This window comes from Argentina anserina, chromosome 7 (assembly GCF_933775445.1).
Source record: "Argentina anserina chromosome 7, drPotAnse1.1, whole genome shotgun sequence".
In the NCBI taxonomy this organism is placed as follows: Eukaryota; Viridiplantae; Streptophyta; class Magnoliopsida; order Rosales; family Rosaceae; genus Argentina; species Argentina anserina.
Window position 1 is genome coordinate 18,700,085 of NC_065878.1, and position 16,660 is coordinate 18,716,744.

At 36.2% G+C, this 16,660-nt stretch overlaps 3 protein-coding genes across 3 annotated transcripts; 1 reads left to right on the forward strand and 2 right to left on the reverse strand.

Annotated features, from left to right (window-relative positions):
* Positions 1 to 2,433: 2,433 nt before the first annotated feature.
* On the reverse strand, positions 2,434 to 4,581 carry LOC126803721 (WAT1-related protein At2g39510-like). Its single transcript, XM_050531473.1, has 7 exons — positions 4,334 to 4,581; positions 4,142 to 4,258; positions 3,814 to 4,063; positions 3,511 to 3,676; positions 3,192 to 3,351; positions 2,956 to 3,055; positions 2,434 to 2,694 (listed from the first exon to the last, which is right to left on the reverse strand). Exons 1-7 carry the CDS (start codon positions 4,576 to 4,578, stop codon positions 2,434 to 2,436), a joined length of 1,299 nt encoding a protein of 432 aa, XP_050387430.1. The 5' UTR covers positions 4,579 to 4,581.
* An 807-nt stretch (positions 4,582 to 5,388) lies between these two features.
* LOC126803722 (uncharacterized) lies at positions 5,389 to 7,161 on the reverse strand. Its single transcript, XM_050531474.1, has 4 exons — positions 6,127 to 7,161; positions 5,941 to 6,022; positions 5,595 to 5,798; positions 5,389 to 5,459 (listed from the first exon to the last, which is right to left on the reverse strand). The coding sequence occupies exons 1-4, from the start codon at positions 7,159 to 7,161 to the stop codon at positions 5,389 to 5,391; spliced, it is 1,392 nt and encodes a 463-aa protein (XP_050387431.1).
* Positions 7,162 to 15,590: 8,429 nt separating this feature from the next.
* LOC126802643 (zinc finger protein ZAT12-like) lies at positions 15,591 to 16,399 on the forward strand. Its single transcript, XM_050530295.1, has one exon. The coding sequence runs from the start codon at positions 15,686 to 15,688 to the stop codon at positions 16,259 to 16,261; it is 576 nt and encodes a 191-aa protein (XP_050386252.1). The 5' UTR covers positions 15,591 to 15,685; the 3' UTR covers positions 16,262 to 16,399.
* Positions 16,400 to 16,660: the final 261 nt, after the last annotated feature.

Genomic DNA, 16,660 nt, shown 5'->3' on the forward strand with positions numbered 1-16,660 from the left:
CGTCATCACTCATCAACAATGGAAAAGTCACTCAGAGTCTCAGACGACAAGAACCTTGTTAAGGGTGCTTTATTCAGGTCAGCAGCGTGTCTCTGCTGGCCTGTATTCATTGTTTTGCAAGTAAGAATTCTATAGCTAGTGGTTCTCATGATTTTACTCGGTGAACAGTATTTTATGAGGTGATATTTGATATACACAGACATATACAATAAGATCATACCCTTGTCAGCTCTCCCTCACAGCTTTAATATGTTTCTGCGGTACGGTGGAAGCAACAGTTCTGCCTCTTGTAATGGAATGGGGAAGCAGTGCAGCATGGTCTATACACTTGTATGTCAAACTCTAAACAGCTGTTTCCGGGGTAATTAAGATTTGCTTTCCTCGACCATACCCAAAAAATGCTGCCCAATGCCAGGATATGATTGAAAAAATTATTCTTATTGATGCAGGGAATACTCTCGGGGATTGTTTACTGTGTTGTAGGGATTGCTTACTCTCGGAGGCCTGTTTTCATTTCTTCTTTGCATCCCGTAGGCACTCTCATGGTTGCAATTTTGGGCTCCTTTGTTAATTACCTTTGGAGGTATATATGGAGATTCCTAGCTAGTGCATTTAGGAATTGAATTTCAAAATCATGTAATAGTTATGGAGAGCATCTCCAACAGATCTCATAAAATTCGAATTATCTTTATTCTAGAGAAAAAACACCATATTTTTGCTCCAACAGCTCATGTAAAACATCCTTTATTATTATTATTTTAAAGGAAACATCTTCTATTATAAATAAAGTGGGAAGAGAGAATGAAAATCTCTACATTTGTAAAATTCTCAAAATTTATATAATTAAATGAAAAAGCTCTAAACTTTATTAATTGTTTTTATAATTCACTTTCTCTACCTAAAAAAGGAAAACGTTAACAAAGTCAAAATTTTAATTTTCTTTAATTTGAATTTTGAACAAATATATAGTATCTCCATATATTCATAAAATTATACATAAATGCATTTAAGTTTGTTGAATAAAATAGAAGAGTTTAGAGTTAGTGACTTTTTTATAGAGATTTTGTTATTTCCTCCTTTATAATAGTGAATTTATACAAGAGTTGTTGGAAATGATCTGACAAAACTAACTACTGATATGATGCTTGCAGTCTAACTGGAGCGATCATTATCATTATTGGCCTACATATGGTCTTATGGGGGAAAACCAAGGACCGACTTCCATCTCAATCACAAGCTCAAAGTGAAAATAAAGATGATCTACCGAAAATAGGAGTGATATAGATTCTAATGGTGTTGTTGCTGGTATCTTTGGATCAAATGAAGCCAATACTGCAGCCCATAAATAACAGCGTATCATATCGTTTATGATTTCATAGTTTTTTTAGGGATTTTTTGAAGTGTCTGCGTGCTGCGCTAGTTGACTTAAAAATAGTTGCAATCCCATTACTGCTTAGAATTTGTAAGGGCCTCTATATATAGCTACTGAATCCAGTGTTTGGAACTGTCATTTCTGCTTATAATCCCCATATGGAAGAAAATCCATGCAAGCAAAAAACTACAGACAATCCTCCAAGGTATCTTGCATTCTTAAATAATTAATTAAGAAGAATAAAACTAATTAAGAATTTCCTTCCAGGCCAGGGTTGGTATTGAGGCAACGCCAAGGCCTCCTTGCATGCATGAGTGATACTTCCTGTTCTAGTTCAGAAGTTTTGTTGGTTGTGTGTCTTTGAGCAAACAAAGCTTTGGTAAAGCTTCTTAAATATGATTACAAATTCTGTGGGGCAACATAAAAAGTGATCCTGCACTGATTAAAAGGGTGAGCCTGTGGTTTGGATACATTACCATCCTGATGAACCAATATTTCTGGCAAGAAAAGATGGCTGAACGTTTTCTGGCCAGAATGCTGAGCACTACGATTGTCTGTCACTAATTACATACAGATTTATAACAGGTTGTTTCAAGTTTTTTTTTCCTGTATTGAGCATTCAAGTCAATTGTGATATGTACTTGTTGGTCTTGCTTACCGGAGCTTGACTACTTGATCAAGCTCAGTACTTGAGGTGGCTACTGATTCACAACTGTTGCTTAAAAACAAGGGGTATTTAGTTTTATACCAAATTGTGATACATGATTTTAGAATAAACAACCTATCTTTTTTTTTAATCAGCACATCAACTCATTTGTATTTCAACAGACATAACTAAGATAACACACCTAAAGGCCGATAAAATGAGCTACCTCTTATAACTCAAATAAACTAATTATCCCTAAGTAAAAACTAGCCAACAACTAACTATTCCTAGGTAAAACTAGTCAACAAAAGCCAAGATTCATCCACTTTTTCATGGTCATGAAACACAAAACTAACAGAATACATATGATGTAGAAGACAAGAATAAACTTTAACAACCATACAATTGTATCAAATTATGCAGATGCGGCAGAGGGATCTCGCTCCATCTCTACTGAGTTTCTTTCAGTGGTAGCAAGCACTAGATCCTGCAATGGTGGACAGAAGCTCCACACCCTCCAAAGAGCCGGGTTCCCAACTACTATCCAATGTGGTGGCAGCCATCCAGGCTCACACCAATCAAAAGCCCAAGTCACTGACCCCTTAGCACGTAGGGTCCAGACCCAATAGAGGCGAGGAGGTGCAAGCACCAACAACCTCAGAAAACCTCTTGCTTTCTAATCGGAATAATGATATAATCGGAGTTTGACGGAGTTGATTTTTGATGGATCAAGGGCTTTGGATATTAAATGATCTAATCGGAAATAATGTGATATTTTATATTGAAATATAAGTAGTGAAAAAAGAAAAGACTAAAAAAAGTAAATAAATGAAATATCCTCTTTCTTTTTCTTTTTCTTTTCTTTTGTTTTGGATAATGCCATGAAAAATTCTCAACACTGTTCATCATCTATTGATCTTCGTATTTGTGGTGTTACCTCATCGATCATGCAACACTGTGATGGAGAAGATTGATCCTTTGCTTTTCCCCAGAGAACGAGATATAGACCAATGATGATCACAGCCGCTCCAATAACACTATACGAACGAGAGTAAAAGAGACTAGTCAACCAACTGTCATGTATATATATGCAGGGTTTGATTGAATTAACTAGAGATTAATCATATCAAAAAAAAAATAGAGATTGAAATCGATCATCACATGTGAGCCTACCTCCCAAGGTACAATTGTTCTGCTAAAACAAAGGAACCCAGGATTGCAACCATTACTGTGGCCAAGGGATTAAAAGCTGAGTAAAAAACAGGTCCTTTTTCCTTTACTACCATTCCCATCACATAATAAGCAACCCCAGATTGCAGTGCCTGCAGTATGACTAATTAGTAATATTAAAACAAAGTTTAGTAAATTGGATTGCACTGTAAATTCCAGTCATGCAAGTACTTGGGGCAAGGGGGTCGTTTCATATCAAAGTTATTATAGTGCAACGTACTGTTTACCAATTTAAACATACAGTGGAACATATTAAAATAACCAACCCCATAAAATGTTGCTATAAGTTTGATGTTGAATTGTATAGACCAGACTCCACTATGTCCCCTTTCAACTACAAAAGCCAGTATTGCTCCTTCCACCATGCCCCAAAAGCATATCATTGCTGTGAGAGAGAGTTGACAAGGGTAGGATCTTAAAACAATTGCCTGTGTGGACAAAATCCAAATTCAGCATCATTTATAATTATGTTTAGTCTTTTTTTCTTGGTGTAATCAATTTCTCATCAATAGAAGTTTAAGACCAGTGTAAGTACAAGAGAGCTCCTGATATGAGAGATCAATACCTGCAATATGACAAACCAAGACCAGCAGAAACAAGCCCCCACAATAAATAGAGCTCCTTTCACAAGGTCTGTCTGAGCCGAAGAGCATTGTGCAGATTGATGATGATCAGTTTGTTCTCCATTATTGGCCCATGGTAGACACAAAGGGGGACCTTTGACTAGAGTCAAGACTATTGCTCCCCCAACTGTGATGATCGTCCCCATCACCTTTGCTATGCTGTGCAGTTTCTTAAGGCTAACCTTCTCAAACCTACAAGTCAATGCATTATCAATACACTGTGTCTATAAAACAGTTTGGCTAAGACCATGAGTATTATTATGAGTTAACCTAAAAATGCAGGCTAGACAAAATGCAAAAGCAGGAAGCATATTGCACATTGCAGAAGTGAACGTCGCATTTGAATGCTTCATTCCCATGTAGTAGAGGTTCTGGTCAAGCACAGGGCTGCAATGCATGAACAGAGAATTAGCAGAATACATCTTAACGTGAGGTAAAGTATTAGATTACCCTGATTCTTACTTGAAAAGACTCAGCAACATTATCTTTGCAGTGATGGACCAAGTCATCGGAGGCCTTGAATTCCTGTCCAGAAAGTATGCAAAGGGAGCTAGAACTATAGTGGCAATGGCCATTCTATACACGATGAATGTGTAAGGACTCATTCCCTTCTTTAGAGCAAACACAGAGATTATATTTAGCCCAGCATACCCGAGCTGCACCAAAATCACTGCTAAAACAAGCTTTGCCTGGCGGATCAACCCCATAGAAATTTTACTGCTTCTATGTATCGATCAATGTTGACCCTAGCAAAAACTAATAGGGAGAAAGAGATAATTATATACCAGCTATCATATACAGCTATTAATCGAGAGTTCGATTAGCACTTGAGCTATTAAGATAGAACATTAGAACGAAAGTGTAGGGAAACAATTAGGAAAATTATTTACTCCCATGTTTATTACCTTTTGGGGGTTACATTGGTGGTTAAAATTCAAAATCAAATTAGGAAGTCTGATAGTTTTGGAAGATCAGTGTTTACTGTCAGGGATTTCCAATTATTCAATATTGAACGGTACGTATTAGTGGTTCATATTGCAACAAGCTCACTGCCCCAATTTGTTACCAACTGTTACTGATTAGGAACCACCAATGCTTAACAAATGTGATACAGCAGTAGATCCTTGCTAATCTCTCTAGAGAAAAGAGAGAAAATCAAGTTGAACAACTGACATGGTAGGCCTGCATCCAATTTTAATTGCAACCAAAACAAAACACCAAAAGCCCCTAGCCACCAGTAATTCTCAACTTAGGACGGGAATAAGAACATTACCTAACCATTGTTGCTAAATTGACTTGTCTAATTATGGTACCCCCTCGAGCATTTCCGCGGGCGAAGTTAAGCTCCATAAATTCCATATTTTACAGGAACTGTCCATATCCAAACTAAATTGATTAAAAATCTTATAGTCAAATACCTGTAAACATCCAAAAGCTATATCCCCAAATTCCGATCTATAATTTACTATAAGCTGTATGCTGCTATCCATGGATCCAATCTCAAGAAGAATATCATTTCAAGATGGTATAGCAACTTCATCTTTTCCATAGATGCGCTGAAGTTCACCGCAGGCAGCTTGGAATGAGGCTGATAAATAAGGAAAAGGAAATTCCATGAGAAATGTTCACATATCAGTAGAACTGTAGAAGTACGATGTGGGATAACGAATTTCATAATAATCTTAAATAGGTCACTAAAACATCATCTGAAATTCTGCATCACCTTTCCATACCCGGAAGTTCTTCTGATTAATCTGAGACCCTGTCACGGTTTGGATAACATCAAACAGCATGTCCTGAGGAGTAGTCTTCAGCTCTTGAACAACAGCATGGATGGTCTTTCCATTCTCAAAGTAGATGTGATTGTTGGGATGTTTGGTCTCGGCACCAGCATTACGCTCAAACTCGTAAGCATGACAAGAGAATTCTATTCATGAGATATGTAATGAACCTGACATAAGATTCATAAGAAAACAATGGTAAAAATGAAGATTATAAAATAAAATAAAATAATATATACATCCTAAAAGAAAATTAATTATGTCTTACTCAATCGTGACAGAAATTACTAGAGTTCATTACCTTTGAGTGATTGCAGTCAGCACAAGAGCATAAATACCCAGTCCCTTTGATAATTCCATCAAGGTTTTTCTGTGAAAAATATAACATGTCAACAAAAGGAAATAAACAGTCATCACGTTAACAAACAAACAAACAAACAAACAAGGAATCAGAATATGCAATAGTACACTTACTTCCCTTGACCAGGAAAAATACTTCACAGGAATACCATCAAGCATACCAGTTGACAACAAACTTTTGACATTCGAAGGGAAGTTGTTTGGAAGAGCTTTCTTGGTCTTTGGCTCTTTTACTTTGGGAATATTCACAGATCTGGCTTTAAGTTTCTCAGTGTCATCTATATGTGCATCCATCTTGGACTCAACATAATGATCACATTTTCTGACATCAGCTTCTTCCGATGCTTGAGCTGTTGTATACTGATTACAGGTAACGAAACCACAGTTATGGATGATCCCACCAGAACGGTTTGTCTCAGATTCATCATGCAAACCACCAAAACATATGGTATTGCTCTCATTCTTATTGTAATTGTGACTCAAAGGTAGATCTCTATCTGATTTGTCATATTGTGAACCCATTGTCAACCTATTCGTATCAGCCTCTTCAAATGTCGGAGCCACTGAGATCGAATTCTCATCTCCTCTACCATATACCGAACCCATAGATATGAAATTCTCATGCACTTTGTTGTAGGAGTTACCTAATGATATGAAACTGCCATCTTCCTTTTCATATGACTGACCAATTGATACAAAACTTCCATTTTCCTTCTCAAAGGGCTGACCCATTGATAATATTTGAATGTCACCCTTGCTGTAATTATGAGCCATCGATATGAAAGTTTCATCTCCCTTGCCAAAAGTATGACCAACTGAGATGAAATTTCCTTCTGCCTTATTAAAGGTAGTCCCTAATGAGATTGAATTCTCCTCATCATTGTAAGGTGGACTCAATGAAATAATATTTTCATCACTCTTGTTATAAAAAGTACACAATGAAATTGTATTATAGCCTCCCCTTCTGTAGGAGTGCCCCAAAGATGCAGACACTGCAATTTCGGAGTCCTGAACTTCATTAACTTTCACTTTTCTGATTCTACTGAAACTGAGGCATGATGAAGGATCTTCGACGGTGTGGGGCATTGAAAAATCCACTGACTGATCATTGCCATATTGATTCTTAAATCCTTTTCTACCGAGGGCCATAGGTTCGAATCCTGCCACCTTGATGTGGCGAAATAATGCTTTCTTCACCCTCTCGAGCCAAAACGCAGTTACCCAACGAGGAAGACCACAAATGCTTGCTAGTCAAACATTAGCGGGTAATGGACAACATGTTCGCTATGACATATTAGCTCATCTCAACAAGCACCAACAATGTCATGATCACATTGGTTTACCCTTTTTTCTTTGGTAGTTCAACGGACGGTCGCCCCTCCAACAAGAAAAGGTATAAATATGGAAACTTCTCTGCCATTATTCATAGTTTCACTTCCGACAGACTGTATGTTTCTATCAACAAAGTTCACTGTCTTCCAGGCCCTTGTCCAAAAGAACGATCAGTGAACTGCCCTGGAACTGTCTGAAACCCAGAACTATTATCCCACGGGGCAACAGCCAAGTTTGGAGCTCTTGACATTGGCCTGCCATCAACAGCTTCAATTGTTTGCTTCTTGTTGTTGAACAGATCAGGTCCACTGGCATCCATATACCATGGGTGACCACGCTTTGTTTCTACCCTTGAAGAATAATCACAGCCAATCTCTCCATCATTTAGACAGCTAGCATCTCTTGAAATCCAAAATTTTTTGGGTTGAAAAAACTGCCAAAGAAAATTACTTTTTAGAAGCTACCTGTTTTACAATTGAATGATAAATGCTAACAGAAGAATCATCCTAGGAAGAGGAAACAATATTCTAAACACATGTATATTGAAGCTCAAGCTCCATTTTAGCCTGTTTGAGATACAGAAATTATGAGCAAGGACACCACTGAGCTCGAAATCTATTAAGACCTTGGAAGTTTTGTGACAAACTCTCAGATGAAAGATTGAGTCACACACACACAACTTTAGCCTAATTGTCTGTCAAATACATTACAACTCCTACACTATTAGGTGATGAAATATACTTTTAGATTGTGGATACAACTGTTTCACATCTAGTTCTTACAGGAAATTACCTAATACAGCTACACTAATCTTATCTCACCTAAGTCTCTTTCCCTTGTCTCTTGTAGTGGCTTTTACTGTGTTTAGTTTTTATTCCTGGAGAATTTGCAGTTTGCTTTATATATTTAAACAACTTATGTCAAAGTGTAAAGTATCATTCATATTTCAATGGTCAGGAATACATTCAGGGTGTCTGATACTACTCTCACTCCACATAGTTGAGCACTAAAACATCAAATATACAACATGTTTAGATGCTAGAGTAACTAAGCCATCTCCCTTACTTACAAAGGAGCAACTCTTTCAACAATGACTCCAAATATTTGACATGATAAATAATTACTATTATTTCCTTACAGCCAGATAGCAAACTATCAATAAACAAAGCAATGTTCATCAAAAATGCTTGTTGAGTTCAACTTGATATCTAAATTTTAACTTGGTTGTGCAAATCACCAGAATGACAGAACAAAAGACCTCGACCTTCCTTTCACCATAAAAGCAGCCATAATCTCAAACAACTAAAGAAAGATCAAAACTTCAATATCAATAGCTCAATACTAATCTTCCACCAGACATGCACACACAAAAAACATAAGATCAAAACAGGCCAAAACAAGCACAACCAATATCCATCAAAACCAATATAACTCTCCTCTCAGAAAAACAGTTACTCATACCGAAAACCTAAATTCACAACCTTTAACATCACAATCCAACATTTGCATGCAAAGCTTCAATCTTTCAGTTCACAAATCAATCATAGAAATTTCCACACCATACCATTTTCAGAAGAGGCTGCACTGATTCAAATGGAAGCTGTATCGAGACCTTAAAAGCTGAGCTTTTCCCCACACCCTAAACTGAACCAGGTTCACTATCTCCAATCCTACTGATAGAGAAAGAAACCAAACTCACACCATGCAAAGCCCCAAACTCTCAGCCCCAGAGCCTTGGCTTGATCAACCAATACTCTACAAAAGAAACCCCAAGTTTCAGATTCAATCGCAGATGAAACAATGAATGATAAAAAATACACAGAGCTCAAAACGATCAAGAGTCTATTTATAATAACTAATAGATACACAAACGCAAATATGATCATGATAAACAGAGCATTGAGAAGAAACACTTGAAAATTGGATAAGGATGGGAGTGTGGTCGAGACGGAGGACCTTCGCCTGACCGGTCACCGGTGATGTTTTCCCGCGCCGGAGTTGTTTTTTAATTGAAAATAAAAGGGAGAGGAAGTGAGCTCTTGGGTTTCTAAATGGAGCATTCTATTGCGGATGGACTTCCCTACCGTTACCATTTTATGTCAGCTTCATCCTCACCGTCCACGTGCCATTTTGTTTTTGTTTAGGTAGTTGGGCCTTGAGAGACTCTATAGAGTTTAGTCAGGCTCCTTGGGGAACCTGGGATTAGCTAGGCTTGTGCTAGATAAGGTGTTCAGACGGAGCTAGCAAACAAGGCCGGCCCTGAGGCAAGGTGAACCCTTGCTTCGCGCCTGGGGTCTCCAATATCGAACGGACAAAGATCAGCTTAAATTTTATGTGTAATAGCTGGATTGTGTAGAGCTCGTCGAAGGGGAGAGAATGGCGGTGGTGGCAATCCCTGACGTGGACGGACTGCGGTGGCGCGGCCGGTTAAAGGTCGTAGTCTTTGTGTTTCTCTGTTTCAAATAGAGAGAGGGACGCGTGAGGGAGAAAGAAGAGAAGAAGAAATAAAAGAGAAAAGAAAAAGAAAATGAGAGAGAAGCTTGTGTGTGGAAGAGCCACCTTAGGCTCTCATTTTACTTTAAATTCAACGGTAAAGATCAAGGGCTGAGATTTAAAAATGTAAAAAGTGTAATTTCTGAAAATGCGACTTAAGTAATCGTAAACTTCGTAAATACGTAGAAAATAAACTGAGCGCGGAAAAATATTTCGCGGATACCCCACGCTTGTGACGACATGTAGTTTAACAAAAATGATAAATAAAAAATGATTAAATACTTGTGAAACCTTATACTTTAAATGTAAAAACAGTTTTGTCCTTCTACTTTCAAATTTAATCTATATATCCTTCAACTCTTATTTTTTAACAGTTTGTCCATTCCGTTAGTTTACCGTCAAAAAATTTCATTAAGCCGTTAAAATGTCTAGAATACCCCCCCCCCAAAATTCAAATCAGATTTTTTTTCTTTCTTTTCTTCTGCCTTTTTATTTTCTATTTTAGTTTTTCTTTCTCTTTTTCTTATTTTTAAATTTAATTTATCATATGTGCTATCAAATATATATAATTTTAATCAACACAAATTATCAAATTAATTGTAAACAAGATAAGTATCTTATAAGACAAAACTAAAAGACAAATGTGGGGTAGTTCATCATATGTGCTATCAAATATATATAATTGTAATCAACACAAATTATCAAATTAATTGTAAACAAATTAAATGAGGTTTTTCATTTGTGCGACGTTCTTAACATGTTTTTACCATAATTTGTACTTTATTTAGCCCTTATTGTTGTATTATTGAGTCATTGAGTCGTAGTAAGAGTCTTTGGCGGTATATGATGCATTTTCTATGCTTACATTACTTAAAACGCATAATTGGTCTAGAGTCCTAATTTGACTAGGAATCTTTGTTAGGTTTTGAAACTAATTATCTCTTACTTATGATTTTATTTTCTTATTTTCAGATTGGATTGAAAAGATAATTAAAGAAAAAGAGATGGCGCAAAGTCATGCAACAATTAAATAGAATATGATCATTAAAGGCATAAAACATGGCATGATTTAAGAAATAAAACATGGTATGATTTAGGGAATAAAGCATGAGATGATTTAGAGAGATAAAACATGACATTACTATAGGAAGAAAAAGGCAAGTTCAAACCCTCACTCTTTCCTCTATATATACATGGTTTCACCTCTCAAATAACATCACTTCTCATTTGCATTCAAGAGCCAAACTTTTGCCAAAATATTGCCTCAAACATCTTTCACCAAAACAGTAAGTCATTCTCCCTCATATACCAATTTCATCTCCACCGAAATCACCATTGAAGACACACCTCCAAAGTTTCTACAACGTGTGATTCTCGCAACTCTTCTTCATGGGTTTGTTCGTTTTTAATTTTCTACAATAATTTGTCTATGAAGATTGTAGTATGATGTTTGTGTAGGATTATTGTTTGGTATTAAGAATCTAAATTTTCAGATTGTTTTATTGGATTTTTAGATCTTTGCCGAATTGATGGTTTCTTATAATTATTGAGTTTATATTTTATATTGTTGTATTCTAATCATCTTTCTCATACTTTTAGATAATTTTCAAATATATGCATATGAATTTAGTGCTTGGATGCAGTCCCTAAGATTGTGTTTGAGTGCGAGATTCATCAACCATATAAACACAAATCGAATCATGCCCTAAGTAGGTTTGGTTTGTGTTGATTAAAGTGGTAAAAATTCTGGAAATTTGCATGTGAAACCATGGTGGGTGACGCCATACATGAAACATATCTCCAATAAAGATTTGATGCTTAAATGTAATCTTATTTGATTTCTACTCTAAGTGCTATTGAATTCAATTGCATGCAAATTTAGATTAGGCCCTAAGTCAATCTAAATGTTAATTGAAATCTTACATGATTAGATGATCCCCTAAGACTCTAATTGTATTTGTATCTAAAAAGTATGTAATTGGTCGAATTAGAATGCATGATAGGTTCGAACTTGTAATTATGTGGTGTAATGGTAAATTTGATTTAAGTTTGTTAAAGAGAAGTCGATCATGTAAATAGTAATTTAGGTTTTATTTTAGCAGTTAATAATCAATCTCAAACCCCCCATTATTTGTTAACACTAAAAGTTTAGAGTTCCCTTCAATTCTCCGGAAATAACGATCTATGTTTATTCTATACTAACGATGATATTTTACAGAGTTTATTATAGACATTTTAATTAACGCTCTATGAGAGAGAGAGAGAGAGAGAATATCATTTTAAGTGAAAGAAAATAATCCTAGTTATCAAATTTAATCGGATGGTCAATATATCTCTATGAGGCAATATGAAGAAAATAGCCATGAGGAGAGGATCTGAATCCGTCACACACGAAGATCATGTGAGATTGTGAGATGCAATGACATACAATCAAATCATTCAGATGGAGTTACATATGCAAAATTCACACACACAATATAGGGATCCAATTCAGGGATCTTGAGGATGTTTATACAAATTTGTCTTGTTGGAATCCCCTCAAGATTGAACTCTATTATTGTTGACATAAAATTGCATTTATACGTATTTCCCATAATATACTAATATAGTACACAAAAAAACCTTGATGAACTAATTAAAGCCCTCGCTATTGTAAGTTTGCAAGTGAAATCTCACCAACTTTCGAGTGAGTACTCAAGTACTTCATCCGAAATTTGGTTGCATATATATATATATATATATATATATATATATCAAGCTCTTTATATATAACAGTTCTAAACAAACAAGAAACCAGGCTTAATTTTGTGATGTAATTCTATATGATGTGATATCATCACGTACTGATATTGCATGCAAACTAGTCGTAATGCATGGGTCATGATTGATCAATATATTGTTTTGGATAAGTTATTGGAAGATACTAAGAAATGTAAGATCAACTGATTGACTAGATGTAAGTTGACAATTGAGCTATCTGTCCTGGCTTCATGTGGCACTTGTTATGCAGCTTATGCTACTAGTTCAAAACGCGGACTACAATAGCGTATATTTCATAGTGCATTAATTTGTCAAATTCAGTAATACGTACATCCATGTTTTTTTTTTCATAAACGAAATATTACATTTTAGAATTAGAGAACTAGAGTGATGTTGAATGACTTGTGCTAGAAAATTAAGTATATATGTATGTGTACGTACGTGCGATGATAGCTAGAAATTAAGATCACTATGTGGCACGGGTTCGTTTGTTGTACGTGATCAAGAAATTGAGTGATAAAACCTTATATATTTATGTGCATAAGTATTATCCATAACGAAATTTCTTCGTGTGTGTATGTGTATGTATATATTACCGTATACATGTATATATGCATATCCGTTGCTAGCTTGAGTTCGATTATTATTATACGAGTGATGAAAGGGCCGGGTATCAAATTGAGTCCTTACATAACACGTAATGTTCTTGTAATCATCTAGCTAATTGGAAAAATACATGTTGTTGATATATATTAATATTGAAAGTATGTCTCTAAGGAATAACATGAAGGAGTGTATGGATCATCAACCTAGTTTAGTTTTATAATTAAGTTACCTTGGAAAAACCTTCATGTATATATATATAACTACCGGATTGTGACAAAGGTACTTTGATATTATACGCAAGAAGAAGAAGATTGCGGAGCTACAGATGGCCGACCAGGCACCAGTTAGCGCTGCTGGTTTTTTCTAACTTCTAATACTAACAATGTTAAAAATTAAAGACTGCTAGTTGAAATTTAAATAACACCCTTCTTTCTCAATTTAGACTGGCTAGCTTTGCACTTATTAACAAGCTGGAAAAGTGTTTGCAAAGAAATTAATAAGCACCAGTACTGTTGGACTTGGTTGAGAGATGACGAGCTACTTCCCAGAAACAATGTGCGAAGAAACCCCAACAACAACTCCATAGTTGATTCGTCGTCATTCAGACGACTATGGCATTAGCTAAAAAGAGAAATATGTACGTACGGATGTATATAACTAGTCATCTTTGACTCGCAAAGTCAGACTCGTGGTTTTGGCTTTCTATTTACACATTTGATCGAGTAGAAATGAAAGTAGCTAATTCGATGTTGTGAATATGATGATGATCATCATCCTGGTCCGCGTCAGGATTAGATAGATAGATCGTACATAGATGCAACATTATAATTGGGATTGATATATTATATAGATCCAGACTTTTCAAGCTGTCCCCAGATTGCAAGGCACGTAAAAGAGAACACCCCTTTACACACGATACGCCACAGCCTTTAAATTCACACACCAGACTCAGGCACCTATATATTAGGCATCACATTTTGAATGGGTTTCCAAATCCCTTTCAAAGAAGCATCGTATATCACTCCTCCCTTTAACTATAAGCTTTTCCATAGAACATACAAGTCTATTGGGAAAGTGAGCAATGCAACCAAATAACTATGAGCTAGCAAGCACACGTTTATGGATATATAGGTGACGATCAAGAATCCATGGTCATTTACATTGAACACTTTGATAGATGAAATTTCAAGAACTTAATCGATTAATTTTTTTTACTATTAGTCTATTATTCTCTTGGATTCTTTTTTAATGTAGTATTAGATTAGCCATATTTTTTTTTTTGAGAAAGAGATTAGCCATAATTTCTTGTTCACAAAGAAACCTGGAAAATCCCCACTGATCTACTTTTATACCTGACATTTAGCTCGTATATAAATAAAATGTTCCGACTATAATCAAAACCATCTCCAATGAACGTCTTAAACTCTTAATTGAATGAGCCTCATATATGTGAAAATTAACAAACCTGTTGCAATAATGTGGTGATCAAATATGAATATGGTTCCAGGTACTAAAATGATTTAAGTACGTACGTCACTAGCTTCTAGTCTTAAAATCCAAAAGAATGACCAACATCACTTCTCAAAGAAAAAAAATCAGAGACACAAAACACGTTTGCTCGGAAACTTTCTTCTTTCCACATCTTTAATTGGCCGTAAGAAACACACATGATTCAAGCCATCATGCATTTGTGCTCGAACGTTCACATGAATAAACACACCAACTTTTTTCATTTTTTCTCCATTCAAACCCTTAACATATCTTATTCATGTGAAACATTTCCAGCAAAGACTGAATAATATTAGTCCAGGGCAGATGGTAAGAATGGTGTAATTACCTCAATACTGGGGCACAGCAGAGTGACCTGACCCTTAATCGTCCACTCTTCCTTTTGTTTAATCTTGATTAATCACTGTAGATGTTTCTACTGACTCGTCCTTGAAGCTTCGTCTTTCATATTAAACCAGGAGGCAGGAGCCACAATCTGGAAGCATAGAAATTCAGTTAGAAATTAAGTAAGAAATTGTGCGAGAATCTTCTAGAAGTTGAAGATTCCTGGAAAAAATGAAATTGACTCTCTCTCTCTCTCTCTCTCTCTAGCTCACCACAGCAGACTTGTCCTGCTGCATAAGCCAGGATGTCATGCTCACGTTGTTAATAGTTATTATATACCATTTTGTTGGCTTTTTTCACATTTAACTAACAACTAGTTAAATTTTTCTTAATCCTAAAATTCCTCTCACACTACTCTCTGTTTTCTTCTTATCCAACACGAACGCTAGGCCTTAATTGTCATTCTGATCCGATTATGTCAACTATATCTCACTGATCAACTTACACAAGTTAAACCACCCCTTTATTGCCTATAAATACCGAACTTCCTTAGCTCCAATGTTCCATTCCTTTGTTCCTTTCCTTACATAACCCAAAAGAGTAAGATACCCTCTTTCCTTGAAAGCAACCCTTTTTTGACAACATCACGATGAAGAGAAGCATAACAGAGCTCGATCACAGCGTAACCATGGCGAATTGCTTGATGCTGCTCTCTCGAGGCAACGACTACGACTCGTTGATCTCTACCTCAACGTCTTCCTCATCACCTAGCCGCGTCTTCGAGTGCAAGACTTGTAATCGTCAGTTCCCTTCGTTCCAGGCCCTCGGAGGACACAGAGCCAGTCACAAGAAGCCGAGGCTAGCCGGAGGAGACAGCTCGAGTTCCGACAGCCAGTCGTCTTCCCCGAGCAAACCGAAGACTCACGAGTGCAACATATGCGGGTTGGAGTTTGCTATAGGTCAGGCCTTGGGGGGTCACATGAGGAGGCACAGGGCAGCAGTGGCCGATAATCACAATGACCACCGGAATAATAACGGAGTACAATTGAATTCTATGATGGGTTTGAATTCTAATCCGGGACAAGGAGTTGTTCCGGTTTTGAAGAAGACGGATATCAGTAGGAGAATTTTGTGTTTGGATCTCAACTTGACGCCCTTCGAGAATGACATGAAAATTCTTGGAATAGGGAAAACAACTCCTCCTCTTGTTGAGTTTATTTTCTAGATAGTTTATAGAATTTGGATTCATTGTGTACTGTAAATCATCACATAGAGTTGCTCAGCGATACAGTATATGCTATACGGTCCATTGTATTTGTTCATTATAATTTTACATAAAATAAGAGAGATTATTTCATGCATGCATAGGTTGTTCAATTACTTACATGTAATTACATAATTAATATCTTTCTTCAGTTAAATAGATCTAACTTTGTAGTAATATGCTTAATTATATAAAAGATGATGATAAAATATATCCGAAGGATAACTTGTCATCAGACAAGTAATTAATCAGTTAACTAACCAGCTAGCTAGGGTATGAGAAGATCGAGAAAAAAGAAATGAAAACATTATCTTGAGTACGCACTGGCATCACTGAGTGTATGTATTCATATAATTTCGG